Raw genomic sequence first — 22,287 nt, forward strand, 5'->3', positions numbered from 1 at the left:
ACACACAGAAGCCTCAGGACCAGAACATCCAATCAATCAGAATAAAACAAATTACAACACAGTCAAAACAAAACTACATTGCTTATTGGGAAACACAAGCACAAACACAAAGCAAAATGCAGTGCTATCTGGCCCTAAATCGACAGTACACCGCGGCTAAATATTTGACCATGGTTACTGATCAAAACCTTAGAAAAACTTTGACAAAGTACAGGCTGAGTGAGCACAGCCTTGCCATTGAGAAGGGTAGACAGAGGAAAACCTGGCTCCCTGTAGAGGAAAGGCTGTGCAACCACTGCACAACAGCAGAACCTGAGACGGAGCTGCATTTCCTGACAAAATGTCAGAAATATAAAACAATTAGAGTGTAATTTCCCCATATTTGAAACCCTTATTCAAGATTTCAAAGACCTCTCTGATGAGAGTAGGCTACCCGTCCTGTTGGGGGAGGACGCAGAGAGCTGTGGGTTGGCAGTGCACTACATTGCTGCCTGCCATAAGTTGAGGGACAGTGTCTGACAGACCAATCAACCTGCACATGTCCTCTACTGTATGCTTATTGTTATTGTTGAATGTACGGCCATTTTGACACTTGGTTATTGTTGTTACTGTTGTCCCGTTGACAATTTTGATTCTAATTTTTATATTGTAAATATCCAAAATAAGCTTTGGCAATATGTACATTGTTATGTCATACCAATAAAGCAACTTGAATTGAATTGAGAGAGAGGCACATTCTCTGAAAGAGCCTTTTACATTCAATGGGTGTTTTTTCCCTTTCACTTGGAAGTAGAGACATATCAAGAAGCTGATTAAACAGCATGATCATTACACAGGTGCACCTTGTGCTGGGGACATTAAAAGGCCACTTTAAAATGTGCAGTTTTGTCACACAACACAATGCCACAGATGTCTCAAGTTGAGGGAGCAGGAATGTGGCATGCTGACTGCAGGAATGCCCAGCAGAGCTGTTACTAGAGAAGTTAATGTTAATTTCTCTACTATAAGCCGCCTTCAACATTGTTTTAGAGAATTTGTCAGTATTTTTTGTAGTAGTTTTGTCACCTCCAACCGGCCTCACAACCGCAGACACACAGAACCATGCCAGCCCAGGACCTCCACATCCGGCTTCTTCACCAGCTGGATTGTGTGAGACCAGCCACCTGGACAGCTGATGAAACTGAGGAGTATTTCTGTCTGCAATAAAACCTTTTTGTGAGGCAAAACTCATTCTAATTGGCAGGCCTGGCCCCCCAGGGGGTGGGCCTATAGCCTTCCAGGCCCATTCATGACTTCGCCCCTGCCCAGTCATGTGAAATCCATAGATTAGGCCCAATGAATTTATTTCAATTGACTGATTTCCGTATATGAACTGTAACTCAATAAAATCATTGAAATTGTTGCTTTTTAAATTGTTGTTCAGTATACAATGCAGTGAATACTGTATAACGGTACAAAAGAGACTATTTTGAAGTCTTGATACAGGATAGGGTTATAGGGCTAGTGTTTGCAGTAGAAGAACGTGGAGTGGTGCTGGGTTGTTTAGTCTCCACTATGGAGTAAGGCATGGAGAATATGGCTGGATGGACCACGGAGAATATGGCTGGGTGAACCACGGAGAATATGGCTGGGTGAACGATGGAGAATGGCCGGGTGAAGCATGGAGAATGGCCGGGTAAAGCATGGAGAATGGCCCTAAAGGGATTACTACCATTGAGGAAAAGGTCAGTGAGTTTTTGAATGAAATGCTAGAAGATCTTCTCTGGGAGAATGAAGGTCTCTGCTTCCCTCTCAATTCCTGTTTCTCTCTCTCTCTTGCTCTCTCTCAATAACATTTCAATTTAAGGGCTTTATTGACATGGGAAACACATGTTTACATTGCCAAAGCAAGTGAAATAGATAAAGAACAATGTAAGGGATTTCCTCCTCTTCTTCCGAAGAGGAGAGGCGAGAACGATCGGAGGACCAATATGCGGCGTGGTAAGTGTCCATGGTTCTTTTAATAAGAAATAGTACACATGAACACGACTGAAATACAAAAACAATAAATGTGGAACGAACGAAACCCAAAACAGTACCGTGTGGTGAAAAACACAGACACGGAAACAAACACCCACAAACAAACAGTGAAACCCAGGCCAGAGACAGAGACCCAACCCAGAGACAACTAATGACACCTGCCTTTGATTGAGAACCATACTAGGCCAAAACATAGAAATACCCAAATCATAGAAAAACACACATAGACTGCCCACCCCAACTCACACCCTGACCATACTAAATAATGACAAAACAAAGGAAATAAAAGGTCAGAACGTGACAAACAAAAGTGAAATAAACAATTTCAAAAATTACAGTAAACATTACACTCACAAAAGAAAAAAATAAAATAAAAACATTTCAAATGTAATATTATGAGCAAATAGTTCAAGTACAAAAGGGAAAATAAATAAACATAAATATGGGTTGTATTTAGAGGGAGGAGTTGGGAGTTAATTTGATCTCCTACGAATTCTCAAAAGGCAGCCCGACCTCCGCACCCTTTTTCTCTGTCTTTTTTCTTCATGCAAATGACAGAGATTTGGGCCTGTTCCCGAGAAAGCAGTATGTACTTTGCTTCGGTCTCATTAAAAGGAAAAAGCTTCTTCCAGTTCGAGGTGAGTAATCACTGTTCTGATGTCCAGAATTGATTTTCAGTCATAAGTGACAGTAGAAGCAACATTATGGACAAAATAAGTTAAAAAATAAGTTAAACAACGCAAAAAATAAAATAAAAAATAGCACAATTGGTTAGGAGCACGTAAAACGTCAGCCATCCTCTCCGGTGCCATATGGTTCATTACTACACAAATTGGTTTAATTATATATTTACAAGCTACTTAAATGGTAACATACATACTTAATATGTTAAAAACAGGTCCCTAGCGGACTGACAACAATATGGCTGCTTGTTAAAAAAGACATGGAGGGCGAGAGAGAGAGAGAGATGGACAGAAACACTTAACGTTGGTACACTTAGAAACTACTCTCACATACAGTAATCCTATATTTTGCACACAAACCACCACCCGCTTGGAGTAAGAAATCATGGATGAAATGCCTTGGTTCACCGTGTATCTCTCTCGGAACAGGGCCAACTTGGAAAAGAGGTTGGGCCTTTTTGCGGCACGCTTGTAAGGCTCTGATTGTCCAAAAAGGTTCCAACAAGTCTTCTGTTGTTCTCCTCTGCAGTTGTCCGGTTTCTGGTGACTTGTCGTGTAGTCCTGAACAGAACTACAGAGTTTCTCCCTCCATTCGCACTGGAAGATGCTTCTTTAAAGATAGGCTAGCCAGCCGTGTCGATGGTTCCCAGTGGGGTGATGAGAGTAACGTAATATGATGGTTTGAACAGAGTAGTAGAATGGTCCCACTTAATATCACTTTCAAAGATACTTTACTTAAAACAGCTAATCAGCTGTACCAGCGATTGTCCGGGAGGTAAGTTTATTGCCTCTACCTCGTGTTGAGATTCAGAGTTCAGACCACTTTAAACGTTAGCTGTAGCTTTATGGCCCTCTGGTCTGATGTGTATTTTCTTAACCCATCATTATGTGCAGTTTGTTCAAAAAGGGTGGTTCCATCAGGCTGACACAGTCAAACCTTATTCAGGAGCGTGACTTGTCACTGTGCAAAGCTTACACTACCGTTCAAAAGTTTGGGGTCACTTAGAAATGCCCTTGTTTTTGCAAGAAAAGCACATTTTTTTGTCCATTTTAAAATAGCCTTTTAAAATGATAATGATCCATTTGTTGTTAACTGATCATTAGACAACCCTTTTGCAAATATGTTAGCACAGCTGAAAACTGAAGGTTATTCCATGTGAGAAATTGACAAGACAATATAGATCTTGTGCAACTCAATGTGTGCTACTCCATTCACAGAACAGCGCAAACAGAATAGAAAGAGTGGGAGGCCCTGTTGCACAACTGAGCAAGAGGACAAGTGTCTAGTTTGAGAAACAGACGTCTCACAAGTCCTCAACTGGCAGCTTCATTAAATAGTACCCACAAAACACCAGTCTCAACGTCAACAGTTAAGAGGCGACTCCGGGATGCTGGCCTTCTAGGCAGAGTTCCTCTGTCCAGTGTCTGTGTTCTTTTGCCAATCTTAATCTTTTATTTTTATTGGCCAGCCTGAGATACAGTATGGCTTTTTTTTTGCAACTTTTTTTTGCAACTCTGTGTTCACATGAGTTCTCCATCACTACAGTGACTTGCAAAAGTATTCATCCCCCTTGGCATTTTTCCTATTTTGTTACATTACAACCTGTCATTTAAATTGATTTTTATTTGCATATCATGTAATGGACATACACAAAATAGTCAAAATTGGTGAAGTGAAATGGAAAAAATTACTTCTTTAAAAAAAATTGAAATCCAAAACGGAAAGTGGTGCGTGCATATGTATTCACCCCTTTTGCTATGAAGCCCCTAAATAAGATATGGTGCAACCAATTACCTTCAGAAGTCACATAATTTGTTAAATAAAGTCCACCTGTGTGAAATCTAAGTGTCACATGATCTCAGTATATATATATATATATATATATATATATATATACACCTGTTCTGAAATGCCCCAGAGTCTGCAACACTACTAAGCAAGGGGCACCACCAAACAAGCGGCACTATGAAGACCAAGGAGCTCTCCAAACAGGTCAGGGACAACATTGTGGAGAAGTACAGATCAGGATTGGGTTATAAGAAAATTTCATAAACTTTGAACATCCCACGGAGAATGGAAAGAATATGCCACCACAACAAACCTACCAAGAGAGGGCCGCCCACCAAAACTCACGGACCAGCCAAGGAGGGCATTAATCAGAGAGGCAACAACAAGACCAAAGATAACCCTGAAGGAGCTGCAAAGCTACATAGCAGAGATTGGAGTATCTGTCCATAGGACCACTTTAAGTCGTACACTCCACAGAACTGGGCTTTACGGAAGAGTGGACAGAAAAAAGACATTGCTTAAAAGATTCACTGCTTAACGTATTATTTTTCTTGCTTTGTTTGCTCTTTTTCATATGACGTCTCTCTGATAAGCTACTCAGGAAAGGGCTGAAAACATCCCATATTAATATATGTAGCTTAAGAAATAAGGTTCATGAAATCAAAAACTTGCTAACATCAGATAACATTCATATATTAGCCAATTCTGAGACTCACTTAGATAATTTGTTTGATGATACAGCAGTAGCAAAACAAGGATATAACATCTATAGCAGAGACTGAAATGCTTATGGGAGAGGTGTTGCTGTATATATATATATATATATATATATATATATATATAAACAAATGAAGTCGGAAGTTTACATACACCTTAGTCAAATACATTTGAACGGTGTTTTCACAATTCCTGACATTTAATCCTAGTACAAAATAACCTGTCTCAGGTAAGAATGTGAAATGTCAGAATACTAGTAGAGGATGATTTATTTCAGCTTTTATTTCATTCATCACATTCCCAGTGGGTCAGATGTTTACATACACTCAATTAGTATTTGGTAGCATTGCCTTTAAATTGTTTAACTTGGGTCAAACGTTTTGGGTAGCCTTCCACAAGCTTCCCACAATACGTTGGGTGAATGTTGTCCCATTCCTCCTGACAGAGCTGCTGTAACTGAGTCAGGTTTGTAGGCCTCCTTGCTCGCACACGCTTTTTCATTTCTGCCCACACATTTTCTATAGGATTGAGGTCAGGGCTTTGTGATGGACACTCCAATATCTTGACTTTGTCCTTAAGCCATTTTGCCACAACTTTGGAAGTATGCTTGGGGTCATTGTCCATTTGGAAGACCCATTTGGGACAAGAAAAATATAACAAATTGTTTGTTATTAATTTAAGTAGACTGTGTTTGTTTGTTATAAGATGAAGATCAGATCAAATTTTAAGACCAATTTATGCAGAAATCAAGATAATTCCAAAGTGTTCACATACTTTTTGTTGCCACTGTACATCTGTTGTCATAGCTGCAGACAGTGACTGACATGGGGGAACTCTTCTTGGTGTGAGCCCTATTTTGTTAGTGCCATAGATGTGGTCTGTGAGTGAACCGTCACTCACACCACTCCCTTCTGTGTGTGGTGTGTTCAATGTCTGTCAGACTGTGTGTGTGTGTGTGTGTGGACAGACAGGGTGACACGTCTCTGAGCCAGGTAACAGTGTGTTGCTCTACAGAGTCAAATATTTTTTCCCCTTCTCATTTTACATTTGGCTAGAAATTCAAAAGGAAATGATATTAACAGAGAAATGTCATGTCCCTAGTATGGTTAAATGACATGACGTGCTATTTTAAAATAGATTACCTAACGTTCATTATTTGATTAAATGAATCAGGCAATAACTACTCATTAGGAATCCGGGCCACCACAGAAGTATGAGCTTACATAGAGCGGCTATCTCCCGAATCCACTCTGTAAAAGATCTGAAGATCTTTTATATCAATAGCAATCATTAATTATTCTTTACCTTCTATCAGTTTCATCTGAACGTCATAGAATTCTTGGTTATCTGCACGAACCCTGGCACAAATTATGAATCAGCAATATACAAATTGGCTTCATTATTTATTTACTAACTAACTAAATAATCACAGAAATACATCACAATCAAACAGTAGATACTGGTTACTAACAATGATAGGAAAGTCCCTAGTGGGCTAAACTGATATGACGGCTTGGTAGACAAGGGGAATGGGCTGTGGACTGAGAAAGAGCGGGAAAGACAAATGGATTCATCACACACAGTCTATAACTATATTAATTGAAATGCTAATCCTTTGCCCCCTCATTCAAAAATACATTTCAAATCATATTTATGCCTGGATGTCGTTGTTGTCTTCCCTGTTGGAATCCGGTCCGTCTGCTGTAGAGTTCATCAGTGTCTCTCTGGTTGTGTTTCCCCTAAGATCAAAGTCTTTTGTGGTTGTTAGAATGGATACTTCAGAGTACCCTTTGGAAATGTTCTCATAGAATAGTTGTTTCTGCAGATGTCTGTATTCTCGTCCTAACTTTACATAATTTCTAGCTACAGACTAGTAATTAGTGTCTAAGATGTTCCACGTGGAATAGTCTTTTGGTAGAGTTCTAGTTCAACCTTTTGTGACTAAGGGGCAGTATTTTCATTTTTGGAAAAAAAACGTTCCCGTAGTAAACGGGATATTTTGTCAGGACAAGATGCTAGAATATGCATATAATTGACAGAATCCATACTCTCATTTAGAAGGTTAATATCACATTACATATTTTCACAAATAGTTTCATGTTTAATCACATACTTTTCACATTATTTACATGTAAACCTGACAGCTGGGAAACTTTAAGAGATAACGTTATGTGTGTTTTCTGTACGTCATGAGATCACCAAATGAAAACACAATCGTCACAACTGTCCCTTAAGTGTCCAAGGACTATTCCCACACGCTCAAATGTAGCAATAGTGTTTAATCTCCCATTTTGGGGATTTAGGAGTTTGGGCAAGTGAAGTTCTTTATTCTCTCTGTGCTCTCTCCCACTCTTTCTGCATGACCATGGGGTGAGAGTCTCCACCAGGAATTTATGACCTGAGATAACAAAACCTGGATGTAGGAGAGAGAGTAAAAGAGAGGGGGAGGAGCCACGATCTACACCCAGAAAGGGCCACTTCATGACAGAAAAATGTCCTCCTGTGTGCTACCTATATCTTTAATGACTTTAATGAAGACAGCTTCTCCACCCTGGAGGGGGAAACCAATCATTTCCAGGCCCAGGGACATGTACTAGTCTGTGGTGACCTAAATGCCTGGACAAGAACCTAACACCCTCAGCACACAGGGGGACAAACACCTGCCTGAAGGTGACAGCATTGCCTCCCCCATATGCCCCCCTAGGCACAACTACAACAACATAACCAACAACTCCTGCAGCTCTGTCGCACGCTGGGCATGTACATAGTCAATGGTAGGCTTCGAGGGGACTCCTACGGTAGGTACACCTATAGCTCACCTCTTGGCAGTAGTACTGTAGACTACTTTATCACTGACCTCAACCCAGAGGCTTTCAAAGTGTTCACAGTCAGGCCACTGACACCCCTGTCAGATCGCAGAGGCATCAAAGCCAAAGGAACTGAATAATATTAAGAAATGCTACAGATGAAACTACAGAGTTTGTATGATAAATACACAGTCACACGCACATACACAGTACCAACACCCATGCACACATGTGCACACCCAAGGAACTAAAACACAGGAGTGCACCGTCATCTCAGTGTTTAAACATGAAAGATCTTGGGTTACGAAACATCCACCGCAACACACAAACATATGCTCATCTGGCTTCTACCAGTGTCAATACACATAGTGCTTATTACTGGGCAACAAGATTGTGAGGACAGCCTCGTTACCATGACAACAGTAAATGTAGAGATGGAGCCGTGTGTGTGTGTGTGTGTGTGTGTGTGTGTGTGTTGGCAGAGGTAAATGTTTTCATTGTTGTCCGATTGCCTTGCCTCTCAGAGGACCAAAACCAGCTTACAGCCAGCCTCCTTAGTAGAGGTGACATAAGCAGCTCATCTTACTACATAGGTACAATGCTATAATAGACTAATAATACACAGCACAAAACACTAGGAGTGTATTTTGTACAATAGCTTACAAGCTGTCATGACAGTCCCAAGTTGTTGCATCGATAAGGAATTTATTATAGTGTTTAAGGTTGTTGAAAGTAGACACATTCAGGCCCTATGGTCATCTCAGGGGCCAAACAAGACCAGGACCCGTATTCACAAAGTCTCAGAGTGCTGATAGACATTAGGATCCGTTTTGTCTTTCAGATCATATTGAATAATATTTTATGGACAGTGGGAACCTGATCCTAGATCAGCACTCTTACTCTGAGATGCTGTTTGAGCACAGGACCAGGAGCCCAACTATGATTGTAAATTATCCCTAGTAATCTACCTGTAATAGATGAGACTCTAGCCTGGTACTAGATTTGACCACTGTCTAACCCAATCAGAGCAGACACATAATCACTCACCTCGTATATCCCTCTATGCTCAACTTTGATCCCTCTTTTTACTCTCCTTTCTCTTTCTCCCACCCCTCTATTCCCCTAACTACCTCCTCCTCCTTCCTTCCTTCCTTCCTTCCTTCCTTCCTTCCTTCCTTCCTTCCTTCTCTCCCTCCCTCCCTCCTTCCTTCCTGTGTTTGTGTGTGCGTGTGAAACTCAAAGACGTGTCAAAACAGTGAGATGAAACAGTTCTGCCTCTGACAACGTGGAACGTTCTTTCACCGCTCTGCCTAAACAGAACAGCAACACAAAACAAAAATCCAAGAGTACCTTCTGTCACTGTCCCTAGGCCCTAAAAACGCTATATATCGATCTGCAGAGGGGAGACATTTACAAGACGCGACAATCACATTTCCCGTCTCGTGTTTTCAGTGATTGCCATTTCAAATCTAACAAACAAAGTGGCCGTATCGAAAAGCAATTATAGGGAGGAGAGATGTGAAACATCATGTTAGACTGGTCATTTCTGCAGGGTAGAGAGAGAGTAGAACTAGCTACACTAACACAGCATTAATAATAGCCTTTGATTATGCTGCCTGTGAGTCCATCAGAGAACTAATAACCATCTACAGAAAGAATGGCGTGCTTTATGTTGAGTTCTTCAGTTCTGCCAGTGTGTGCACATGTGAAGGCTAGTGTGTGTAGGCCCCCCCCTGCCAGTGTGTGTAGGCCCCCCCCCCCATAACGTTGCAAACCCCATTCAGAAGATAGGGAAATATACTTTTTTTCATTAGTCAAGAATGAATGTACTTTTACAATGCTAGTTAAGGATACTATCGTTATCATGTTTCACATTGGATGTATTAAGTATAAAAAGGGAAGACATGTTTCTAATTCTGCTACCAGCCAACTCTGGTCCAGCCAACTCTGGTCCAGCCAACTCTGGTCCAGCCAACTCTGGTCCAGCCAACTCTGGTCCAGCCAACTCTGGTCCAGCCAACTCTGGTCCAGCCAACTCTCATAAATTCATGCAAAGTTCCTCCATAGAGGCCGCTCCTCCGTAGGTATAATGATGTGGGTGTAATTGAGATAACGCATGTCATCACAAGATGAGCCTCCTCCTCCACCCTCTTTCCCCACCTGCAAAAAGGTCCGTCGCATCTAGCTTGTCCGCTCCATAGCCAAGTTGCTCTATCCGCACTAATTGAGGGAGTTATCTAATGAGCTAAATTAAATAAAAACACAAAAGAACGATAAGAACCGGTACTTTTTGGAGGGTGAGAACCAGTTCAGAACTTTATTTTGCTGGTCGGAACAATGGAACGGAACAAAAACAAATGGTGGTTATGTCCAGAACGAAACGATTGAGATTATCTGAGATTATCTGAGATTTGCATAAATCAGAGATCTGCAGAGTCAGAGGCTCTATGATGTCATAATAGCCGAATATACTGATAAAAGTCACCTTGTCCGAGTGACATTTACATGGCTATCAAAACGTCACCCTAGTGTAAACCTACACGAAACACAGATCTTAAATTCCCTCAGCCACCCTCATCTATATTCCCTTCCTGTTTGCCCAATTACAATAAAACACACACACAGAGAGTGAGAGAGACACAGACAGAAGCCTGAGATAACCCCCTCTGTCTCTCCAGCTGAGCAAACAAGAAAAAAGCAATCAACTCACTTTTATCATTAGATATCTCGGTAGTGTGTGTGCGTGTTTATATTTACCTGCTATAGATGAATCAGACTATAGATGTCTCTCTCACCCTAGACACAATGGCAGCTATGGGTTGGAATACATTATGTTTGAAATACTGTATGTTTGTTCATCTCACTGATTGGGAGAATACAATTTTCTCTAGTCTGTAGCTGATTATTCCTGGGTGAATAAAGCTTCTGGTCCATGAAAACTGTCCTCCCTAAACATGTTACACTCAGCTCCCCTCCCTCTCCACCTCCCCCTACCTCCAATTCAATTTAACGGATTTATTGGCATGGAATACATATGTTTACATTATGAAAGCAAGTGAAACAGACAAACAAAAGAGAAATAAACAAAAAATAAATAACAGTAAACATTAAACTCACAAATGTTCCAAAAGAATAAAGACATTTCAAATGTCATATTATGTCTATCTACAGTGTTGTAACGATGTCCAAAAAGGTAAAGTAAAGAACAAAGGTAAATAAATAAACAGAAATATGTATTTACAATTGTGTTTGTTCTTCACTTTTTCTTGTGACAAATATTGTCACAAATCTTGCTGCTGTGATGACACACTGTGGTATTTCACATAGTAGATATGGGAGTTTATCAAAATTGGGTTTGTTTTCGTGGGTCTGTGTAATCTCTTTGTGGGTCTGTGTAATCTGAGGAAAATATGTGTCTCTAATATGGTCATACATTTGGCAGGAGGTTAGGAAGTGAAGCTCAGTTTCCATCTCATTTTGTGGGCAGTGTGCACATAGCCTGTCTTTTCTTGAGAGCCAGGTCTGCCTATGGCGGCCATTCTCAATAGCAAGGCTATTCTCACTGAGTCTGTACATAGTCAAAGCTTTCTTTAAGTTTGGATCAGTCACAGTGGTCAGGAATTCTGCCACTGTGTACTCTCTGTTTAGGGCCAAATAGCATTCTAGTTTGCGCAGTTTTTTATTTGTTTGTTTCCAATGTGTCAAGTACATTTATTTTTGTTTTCTCATGATTTGGTTGAGTTTAATTGCGTTCTTGGAGCTCTCTGGGGTCTGTTTGTGTTTGTGAACAGAGCCCCAGGACCAGCTTGCTTAGGGGGCTCTTCTCCAGGTTAATCTCTCTGCAGGAGATGACTTTGTTATGGAAGGTTAAGGAATCACTTTCTTTTTGGTGGTTTTAGAATTTAAAGTCTCTTTTCTGGATTTAGATAATTAGTGGGTATCGGCCTAATTCTGCTCTGCATGCATTATTTGGTATTTTAAGTTGTACACGGAGGATGCAACACTACACAACACTACACAACACAGTGTCCTCTTTAGAGAGGTTAGCCATGGATGGAATTTTTTATTATTATTATTATATATATTTTATTTCACCTTTATTTAACCAGGTAGGCTAGTTGAGAACACCTTTATTTAACCAGGTAGGCTAGTAGAGAACACCTTTATTTAACCAGGTAGGCTAGTTGAGAACACCTTTATTTAACCAGGTAGGCTAGTTGAGAACACCTTTATTTAACCAGGTAGGCCAGTTGAGAACAAGTTCTCATTTACAAATGCGACTTGGCAAAGATAAAGCAAAACAGTGCGACACAAACACAGAGTTACACATGGAATAAACAAAACATACAGTCAATAACACAATAGAAATGAGATGAGTTAAGGCAATAAATAGGCCATAGTGGCGAAATAATTACAATACAGCAATTAAACACTGGAGTGATATATGTGCAGAAGAGGAGTGTGCAAGTAGAGATACTGGGGTGCAAAGGAGAAAATTAAATCAAATGAATAACAGTATGGGGGATGAGGTAGTTGGATATATGAGTAGAGATATGAGTCTCCAGCTTCAGTGATTTTTGCAGTTCGTTCCAGTCATTGGCAGCAGAGAACTGGAAGGAGAGGCAGCCAAATTAGGAATTGGCTTTGGTGGTGACCAGTGAGAGATACCTGCTGAAGCGAGTGCTACAGGTGGGTGCTGCAATGGTGACCAGTGAGCTGCGATAAGGCGGGGCCTTACCTAGCAAAGACTTATAGATGACCTGGAGCCAGTGGGTTTGGCGACAAATATGAAGCAAGGGCCAGCCAACGAGAGCATACAGATCCCAGTGGTGGGTAGTATATGGAGCTTCGGTGACAAAACAGATGGCACTGTGATAGACTACATCCAATTTGCTGAGTCAAGTGTTGGAGGCTATTTTGTAAATGACATCACCGAAGTCAAGGATCGGTAGGATAGTCAGTTTTACGAGGGTATGTTTGGCAGCATGAGTGAAGGATGCTTTGTTGTGAAATAGGAAGCTGATTCTAGATTTAATTTTGGATTGGAGATGCTTCATGTGAGTCTGGAACGAGAGTTTACAGTCTAACCAGACACCTAGGTATTTGTAGTGGTCCATATATTCTAAGTCAGGACCATCCAGAGTAGTGAAGCTGGACAGGTGGGCAGGTGTGGGCAGCGATCAGTTGAAGAGCATGCATTTAGTTTTACTTGCATTTAAAAGCAGTTGGAGACCACGGAACGAGAGTTGTAATGACATTGAAGCTCGTCTGGAGGTTAGTTAACACAGTGTCCAAAGAAGGGCCAGAAGTATACAAAATGGTGTCGTCTGTGTAGAGGTGGATCAGAGAATCACCAGCAGCAAGAGTGACATCATTGATGTATACAGAGAAAAGAGTTGGCCCGAGAATTGAACCCTGTGGCACCCCCATAGAGACTGCCAGAGGTCCGGACAACAGGCCCTCCGATTTGACACTCTGAACTCTGTCTGAGAAGTAGTTGGTGAACCAGGCGAGGCAGCCATTTGAGAAACCAAGGCTGTTGAGTCTGCCGATAAGAATGTTGTGATTGACAGAGTCGAAAGCCTTGGCCAGGTCAATGAATACGGCTGCACAGTATGGTCTCTTATCGATTGTGGTTATGATATCGTTTAGGACCTTGAGCGTGGCTGAGGTGCACCCATGACCAGTTCTGAAACCAGATTGCATAGTGAAGGAAGGTACGGTGGGATTCGAAATGGTCGGTCATCTTTTTGTTAACTTGGCTTTCGAAGACCTTAGAAAGGCAGGGTAGGATAGATATAGTTCTGTAGCAGTTTGTGCTTCTACACCTGCATTGCTTACTGTTTGGGGTTTTAGGCTGGGTTTCTCTACAGCACTTTGAGATATCAGCTGATGTAAGAAGGGATATATAAATACATTTGATTTGATTTGATTCTAGAGTGTCTCCCCCTTTGAAGAGGGGGATGATCGCGGCAGCTTTCCAATCTTTGGAGATCTCAGACGATACGAAAGAAAGGTTGAACTGAATTAAAGGGTTTTGGGCACTGGCCATCAGGGCTAGTAGATTTATACTATGTGTCATGCGATGTTTGAAAATAACCACATTTTACTGGCCTGTCAGGCTAGTTGGGAAAATGTTCTACTAGCCCAGTCTCAAAAGTACTAGCCTCGGGCTAGCTTTATATCCATCCCTAATTATAACCATTGGCTGCATGGCAGCTACAGGCCACTAAGCCCAGCCCAGTTCTTAGGGGAAAGTTAGAGAGTGTGTGTGTGTGCGTGCGTGCGTGCGTGCGTGCGTGCGTGCGTGCGTGCGCTGGTGGTATTGTTTTCCCTGGCTTTCTTCCAGATTCCTAAATACCAACGCTCTTAAGCAAGACCGACAAGGAATCAAGACACACAAATGGAGCATACACAAAATTGATGCATGAACACACTCAGACACGCACTACCTCTCCCCAACCTTCATTGCTTTAGGCCCTGAAGCCCCTGAACATTTGTTCCAAATCCATAAACAGATCCATAAACAGTACAGCACTACAACACATTTATCCGTGTCACACAGTACACTGATCCCAGGGCTCTCTGCCTCCACTAACATCAATACAAAAGGCAAACTGGAGGCCTTTGGAAACATCTACTGTGTCTTGACCCAGGATTTCCATTAAGCGTGATGCAATTACATACCTACTTAACTTTAACACCAACGTTCCAGGGGAAAGGTTCAGCAGAAGTGGAATCCAGCCACTTTCTAGAAACTTCTGGCCCTTAGTCAACGGCCCAGTCGAAGCTAGCCAGTAAAATCTTCTGGGACTGTTTGGAGTCCTGGGCCTATATAAAGCATAAAGAGTAGGAGTGCTGATCTAGGAACAGTTTTGCCTTTTAGATCATAATTTATAAGATTACATGGACGAGGAGGACCTGATCCTAGATCAGCACTCCTACTTCGAGATGCATAGTGAATGATAGCCTGACCTACCACAGTCGGTTGTCAAAAGTTAATAACTTGTTTGCTTATATTAAGTAGAAAGTGGTTTCAGTGGGTTACCCTTCCTATATCTCCCTTTTCTTTACCTCTCTTCCCCCTCTTGCTTTCTCAAACTAAGTTCCTCCCTTTCTCGCTCAGTAGGATTATTCTCCACTTCTTCTATTGTTCCTTTTCCTCTCCGGTGCCATTGGTTTAGTAACAGTTCTCTAGGAATGTGCTACTGCTGTTGCTAGCTCCCCTGGGGACCAATGGGCTGGTGGCTGGGTGAAGGCTGGCAGATGACAATTGCATTTGCAGCCAGAAGAACACAGCTCTCCACTGCTCAGTACATAAGAACACCTCCCTCCAAATTTCTCTCCTTTGATTAGAGACAGTGATTGTCATAAGTGGACCTCATTGTCACCTTCTAAAAGGGGAACAGCTCAGATAAATAGAGCAATTTAAACCTTGACCTAGTGTGACAGAGAGAGAGAGAGAGCGAGGAGAGAGAGGGAGAAACAGGAATTGAGAGAGAAGGAAGCAGAGAGAGAGAGAGAGAAAAGATGAACACACTTCTAATCATGTGCAAATTTGTAGTAACATCAACTTGCATGCCTGTCACATGCTTTTATAAACACAAAGGAGTAATTGAGAAATATGTATTTCTTCCATAAAAACAATGTCCTTGGGAAGACTTACAGGAGTGAGGAAACCTGGCTTATTCCTCAGAACTCAAAATCTGTTCTGGAACTCTCTCTATGGAATTCATTTCTCAATCATAAATCATGGTAATTCACAGACAGGCCAAAATTACATCTGTGATACAACATTCAACAGCTGGAACTGATAAATTAACCTGTAATATGGCACACTGATGATATCGAATCTGAAAAAAACGTATGTGGTTCATTATGTGAATGTTGGCTGGCCCTCGCTTCATACTCGTCGCCAAACCCACTGGCTCCAGGTCATCTACAAGTCTCTGCGAGGTAAAGCCCTGCCTTATCTCAGCTCACTGGTCACCATAGCAGCACCCATCCGTAGCACACGCTCCAGCAGGTATATCTCACTAGTCACCCCCCAAAGCCAATTCCTCCTTTGGTCGCCTTTCCTTCCAGTTCTCTACTGCCAATGACTGGAACGAACTGCAAAAATCACTGACTCATATCTCCCTCACTAGCTTTAAGCACCAGTTGTCAGAGCAGCTCACATATCACTGCACCTGTACATAGCCCATTGGTAAATAGCCCATCCAACTACCTCATCTCCATACTGTATTTATTTATTTATCTTGCTCCTTTGCACCCCAGTATCTCTACTTGCACATTCATCTTCTGAACATCAATCACTCCAGTGTTTAATTGGTATATTGTAATTACTTCGCCACCATGGCCTATTTATTGCCTTACCTCCCTTATCCTACCTCATTTGCACACACTGTATATATACTTTTTTCTACTGTATTATTGACTGTATGTTTGTTTATTCTATGTGTAACTCTGTTGTTGTATGTGTCGCACTGCTTTGCTTTATCTTGGCCAGGTCACAATTGTAAATGAGAACTTGTTCTAAACTAGCCTACCTTGTTAAATAAAGGTGAAATAAAAATAAATGTAAAACACAGGAACCGACCAACCTATCGACCGACCAACAAACAGACAAGGCAGTCAGACAGACAGCGATGTGAAAGCTTTTATCCAGAACAATAACAAGATGAGCCATTCAGTACCAATGTTTATACAGCTCTAAGCAAGAGCATTCTGGCTAAAGACTTATAGGAGTACCAGAAAGACAGAATAAGGTCAAATTGTATTGGAGAACAATTGCATGTAAATGCAGCTCTGCTCCCCTACAGAAATACTGCTACGCTCCCCTGTATTTAGCCTCGCTATTGTTATTGTACTGCTGCTCTATAATTACTTGTTACTTTTATTTCTTATTCTTATCTTTTTTTAAAAACTGTATTGTTGAACTATTTGCACCCCCACCTTTTACACCACTGCAACTCTCTGTCGTTATCATCTATACATAGTCACTTTAATAACTCTACCTACATGTACATATTACCTCAACTAATCGGTGCCCCATCACATTGACTCTGTACCGGTACCCCCCTGTATAGTCTCAATATTGTTATTTTACTGTTGCTCTTTAATTACTTGTTACTTTTATTTCTTATTTCTTATCCGTATTTTTTTTAACTGCATTGTTGGTTAGGGGCTCGTAAGTAAGCATTTCACTGTAAGATCTACACCTGTTGTATTCAGCATTTCACTGTAAGATCTACACCTGTTGTATTCGGCGCATGTGACAAATACAATTTGATTTGAAATAGAAGATCATTCTACTTCTATGCATGCCCTATCTTCATCAACCAGCTCTTACGTAGTGAGCTGCTGCAGTGAAGATGACTGACACTGTGTGGTATTTTAAAGGGATCGGGAGCCAACATTTCTGTTGAAAATATGGTGTGTTATGTCAAAACGTCTCCTGATCGTCGAGCCTCGAACAGGATCGTGGTTAACGTAGGATTTATATTTCTATTATATTGTATTCTAATTATATTCCGTACTGGAGCTGGACTGTACGCAACTGGACTGAGCTCAAGACAGAAGTTATGAAATCAGGACATGGGACTTTGGACGAGTCCCAGCCGTATCAATCAGAGCGGACCGAGGAAGAGTTATACAGACCCTGATGATGGTTGCATCACCCAAACGTGCCAGTTTAAGCACATTAATCAAATAGCACCAGGATGTTTTACTCTTAGAACTAAACAGAGCAGTGTGCAGGGTTTTGCCTTTTGGAATTAATACGGTACAATATAGATATGTGGTTAGTACCAAGGATTAGTGGTCAAGCTCAACTCTGAGTTCTTCTCATAGAAACAGTCTTTGGGTGCAGAGTTCTACACAGGTTCCTCTTGTCAACTGCTGTAGTAGCCCAGTGTGACACTTCCTCAACCACAACATTTGACACCCCATGCGGTCCTCTGTAGCTCAGTTGGTAGAGCATGGCTCAGCTTTGGCTCTTGCAACACCAGGATATTGCTTTCAATCCCCATTCAGCGCTGTGATAAAATTATAACAAGGGGGAAAATACTATATTTGCATATGCTTGAAAATCCACAAATGTTGCTGAGTTAAAGCAGCTCTGCATGCAAGAGTGAGCTAAAAGGTTTCGGGGTTGTCGCTGGGCAATACGGACTTTCAGCTCCCTCCAAAGAATTTATATTGGGTTCAGGTCTGGAGACTGGCTAGGCGACTCCAGGACCTTGAGATGCTTCTTACGGAGCCACTCCTTAGTTGCCCTGGCTGTGTGTTTCAGGTCGTTGTCATGCTGGAAGACCCAGACACGACCCATCTTCAATGCTCTTACTGATGGAAGGAGGTTGTTGGCCAAGATCTCACGATACATGGCCCCATCCATCCTCCCCTCAATACGGTGCAGTCGTCCTGTCCCCTTTGCAGAAAAGCATCCCCAAAGAATGATGTTTCCACCTCCATGCTTTTCGGTTGGGATGGTGTTCTTGGGGGTTGTACTCATCCTTCTTCTTCCTCCAAACACGGCGAGTGGAGCTTAGACCAAAAAGCTCTATTTTTGTCTCATCAGACCACATGACCTTCTCCCATTCCTCCTCTGGATCATCCAGATGGTCATTGGCAAACTTTAGACGGGCCTGGACATGCGCTGGCTTGAGCAGGGGGACCTTGCGTGCCCTGCAGGATTTTAATCCATGACGGCATAGTGTGTTACTAATGGTTTTCTTTGAGACTGTGGTCTCAGCTCTCTTCAGGTCATTGACCAGGTCCTGCCGTGTAGTTCTGGGCTGATCCCTCACCTTCCTCATGATCATTGATGCCCCACGAGGTGAGATCTTGCATGGAGCCCCAGACCAAGGGTGATTGACCGTCATCTTGAACTTCTTTCATTTTCTAATAATTGCGCCAACAGTTACCTTCTCACCAAGCTGCTTGCCTATTGTCCTGTAGCCCATCCCAGCCTTGTGCAGGTCTACAATTTTATCCCCGATGTCCTTACACAGCTCTCTGGTCTTGACCATTGTGGAGAGGTTGGAGTCTGTTTGATTGAGTGTGTGGACAGGTATCTTTTATACAGGTAACGAGTTCAAACAGGTGCAGTTAATACAGGTAATGAGTGGAGAACAGGTGGGCTTCTTAAAGAAAAACTAACAGGTCTGTGAGAGCCGGAATTCTTACTGGTTGGTAGGTGATCAAATACTTATGTCATGCAATAAAATGCAAATTAATTACTTAAAAATCATACAATGTGATTTTCTGGATTTTTGTTTTAGATTCCTTCTCTCACAGTTGAAGTGTACCTAAGATAAAAATTACAGACCTCTACATGCTTTGTAAGTAGGAAAACCTGCAAAATCGGCAGTGTATCAAATACTTGTTCTCCCCACTGCATATTTTTTTTGTTGTAAATGTAGGGTCCCTTTTTATAATATTTGGTATTGGTTGACGATTTGATAACATTCCGTATCCAAAATATGGAAAAATAGAGAAAATCAGAAAGGGGACAAATACTTTTTCACTGCACTGTACGTAAAAAAATGATGCACACATGACTTGTAAGTTGCTTAGGATAAAAATGCCTGCTAAATCGCATATATTATATAATTATTGATGTCTCCAGGTAAGAAGAGTTAGCTTACTATTTATTACCTCACCACTCTTATACAACTATAGAAATAGAATGTGTTCAACAATCACAAAATAACTTGAATGGGAATGTCCGTTCTATAAATTATATTTCTACATCTAAAACACCCACTGAGTGACATTAGGAAACACAGGAGGCTGTATGATCAGTGCCAAAGCTGACGTGATCCCCAACAGATTATGATGGATGATTTGCAACTAAATGATTCCCTGTCTCAAAAACAAATACTGTCCGGAGTTCAGACAAATACTGTCTGGAGTTCAGACATGACTAGAGACATTGATTCAGCCATAGTATGTAGACATTCAGTATTTCTGTTAACATAAGCATTCTTTTCCACCCTGTTTTCATAATAATAATAATCATGTATTCAACTTTCATAGCGCTAATCATTACATAAAGAATCTGAAAGTGTTTGAAGCAACAAAAAGACTTGCAATTTAGTCAAAACAACATCACAACAACATGAGCTGGATAGTCATTAGAAAGTTCATGGCTTGAGCGGTCATTGGCAATAACATTTGACAAGCTCTAATCCAACATATTTCATGAGGGAGGAGACACAACCTCAAGCTGCAATAGGCTGAGTTTACACAGGCAGTCCAATTCTAATATTTTTTCATGAATTGGTATTTTGACCAATCACATAAGATCTTTCACATCATATCTTTTTCAGAGCTGATCTGATTGGTCAAAAGACAAATTAGTGTGAAAAAAAGAATTGGGCTGCCTGTAAACACAGCCACAGAGAACTAACTATATGTCATGGGACAGATCTGTACAGTAGCCTATTCTCACTATTTTTACCAGACGCTTAGACATTTTCTCAGGGATCCTTAATTTCTTATGAAAGTGTCCAGCCCTGTATGAGTCTACCCCCATACAGTAATTTCCACACGGACAAAAAAATGCCACACAACGCAGCTGTGTGTAAAATGTGGGGATAGGGTCATCACACAGTCAGACTTTCAAATCAGGACACAGCTTTATGTTTCAGATGAGATTAAACTTAATCAGCAACTCAAATGACATCCCAGGGAATGACATATCAGACAAACTGTGACTACTAGTTGTGTTAAATGCTGACATAAGAAATATGAGTTCCACCTGTTGCATAACAAGGCTATTCCCCTCCTGCCTCAAATAGCCTACGAGATAGCCGTTTGTTTGAGGTGAGATCATTAGAATAAGGTATGATTTTTGAAGTTTGTGTCTGTAATATGTAGAATTACAGCAACCTTAGTCGGCAAGATGAATGTCCGCCTATAGCCTACTGCGGGGTTCCCCAACTGGCAGCCCGTGGGCGATTATATTCCCCCGCCCCAAGTTCTGAGCACATTTTTTTAAATTATTGTTCGATTTAAGACTGTAAAAACACCAGCAAATCAACTCCAAGTGATTTCAATATGTGAAATCTGTTCCAAAGTATTCCCACGCATAATATAAGGATACTGTATATGTGATCGTCTACAAATGTAAACAAGTTGTTGAATTGATTCTGTTTTACATTCACATTTTAGCTGACGCTCTTATCCAGAGCGATTTGCAGGAGAAATGTGGGTTAAATGTCTTACTCTAGCGCATATCGACGGATTGTTTTAATCAAATCGGCTCAGCTATTCTAACCAGCAACCTTTCAGTTACTGGCCCAACGCTCTTAACCGCTATTCACATATTATATATGTTTGGGCTTCTTGCAGTCAATTTGCCGTCAACAAATGATTAGAGGGTTATGTTCCAGCTTCCTGACCATCCTCTCAAGAACAAATCAGACCGTGACTGAATCTAGTTGATGATCCCTAGCCAACTTCATGTTCATGTGCATAAAACAACAACAAATAGCACGTACAAAGATAAGCCAGTTGTTGTATTGTAAGCAATATAGTTTATAATAGAGCAATATTATATTATAATATTGTGGTCCAATATGCTGCATTTGAGCACTCCTTCCTATAAGGCGACATTTTATCAGGGGATTCAGCATCACGGGGGAGATTGTCTATGTGCAAAGCAAATGAACTGAAACTGCACAGTAAGTCCATAATAAGCATAACGCCTATTCAACTATGAATCAAAAACAGAGCATGGTTATTGCAGCCTATATTGCATTACAATAACAGCGCACGTTTCGTTTCAGACGTGTCGGCTACAATGTTGAAAATATGTCTATGCAACAGTTGTCTACTTACATAAAGCGAAGTGGCTGAGATTCGTGCAATATCACCCTGAGTTCCTTTCAATTCCCTGCCTCGCGTACTATTGTAATATTTCCACTAGTCTATTTGCTAAATGCAGCAAAATCTTTGGAAGCGTTCCTTTAAATTGCACGTACCTGATATTCCTCCTCCAACAACTATAACGTCGTATGTGTTCTGTGCTGTCATGGTGTTGTTATGCCGCTCTCGCTCCCTCTTTCTCACACTGTCACTGTCTATCTCTCGCTCTCTACCAACGCTGCCTGCCGTTCGCTCGCCTTGCTCGGTGGTGCTAAACGCCACGAGGACAGAGGATCGCATCTGTATTAAAAGCGGCGGAGACAGGCCCAATTTAGCCGACTCCGCCTACGGGTTGTAGCCTACGGGTTGTAGCCTACTCTGCATGATTCTGTGGTGATAT

The 22,287-nt window shown here is 41.3% G+C and overlaps 1 protein-coding gene across 1 annotated transcript in view; it reads right to left on the minus strand.

The window, feature by feature from the left end:
- The window catches only part of LOC139405490 (amine oxidase [flavin-containing]), a 63,477-nt gene extending 41,190 nt beyond the window's left edge, over positions 1-22,287 (minus strand). The window contains exon 1 of the mRNA XM_071147846.1: positions 22,004-22,287. Coding sequence (XP_071003947.1) covers positions 22,004-22,187 — 184 coding nt within the window. The 5' untranslated portion in view covers positions 22,188-22,287. The remainder of the gene's footprint in view (positions 1-22,003) is intronic.

This window comes from Oncorhynchus clarkii, chromosome 3 (assembly GCF_045791955.1).
Source record: "Oncorhynchus clarkii lewisi isolate Uvic-CL-2024 chromosome 3, UVic_Ocla_1.0, whole genome shotgun sequence".
In the NCBI taxonomy this organism is placed as follows: domain Eukaryota; kingdom Metazoa; phylum Chordata; class Actinopteri; order Salmoniformes; family Salmonidae; genus Oncorhynchus; species Oncorhynchus clarkii.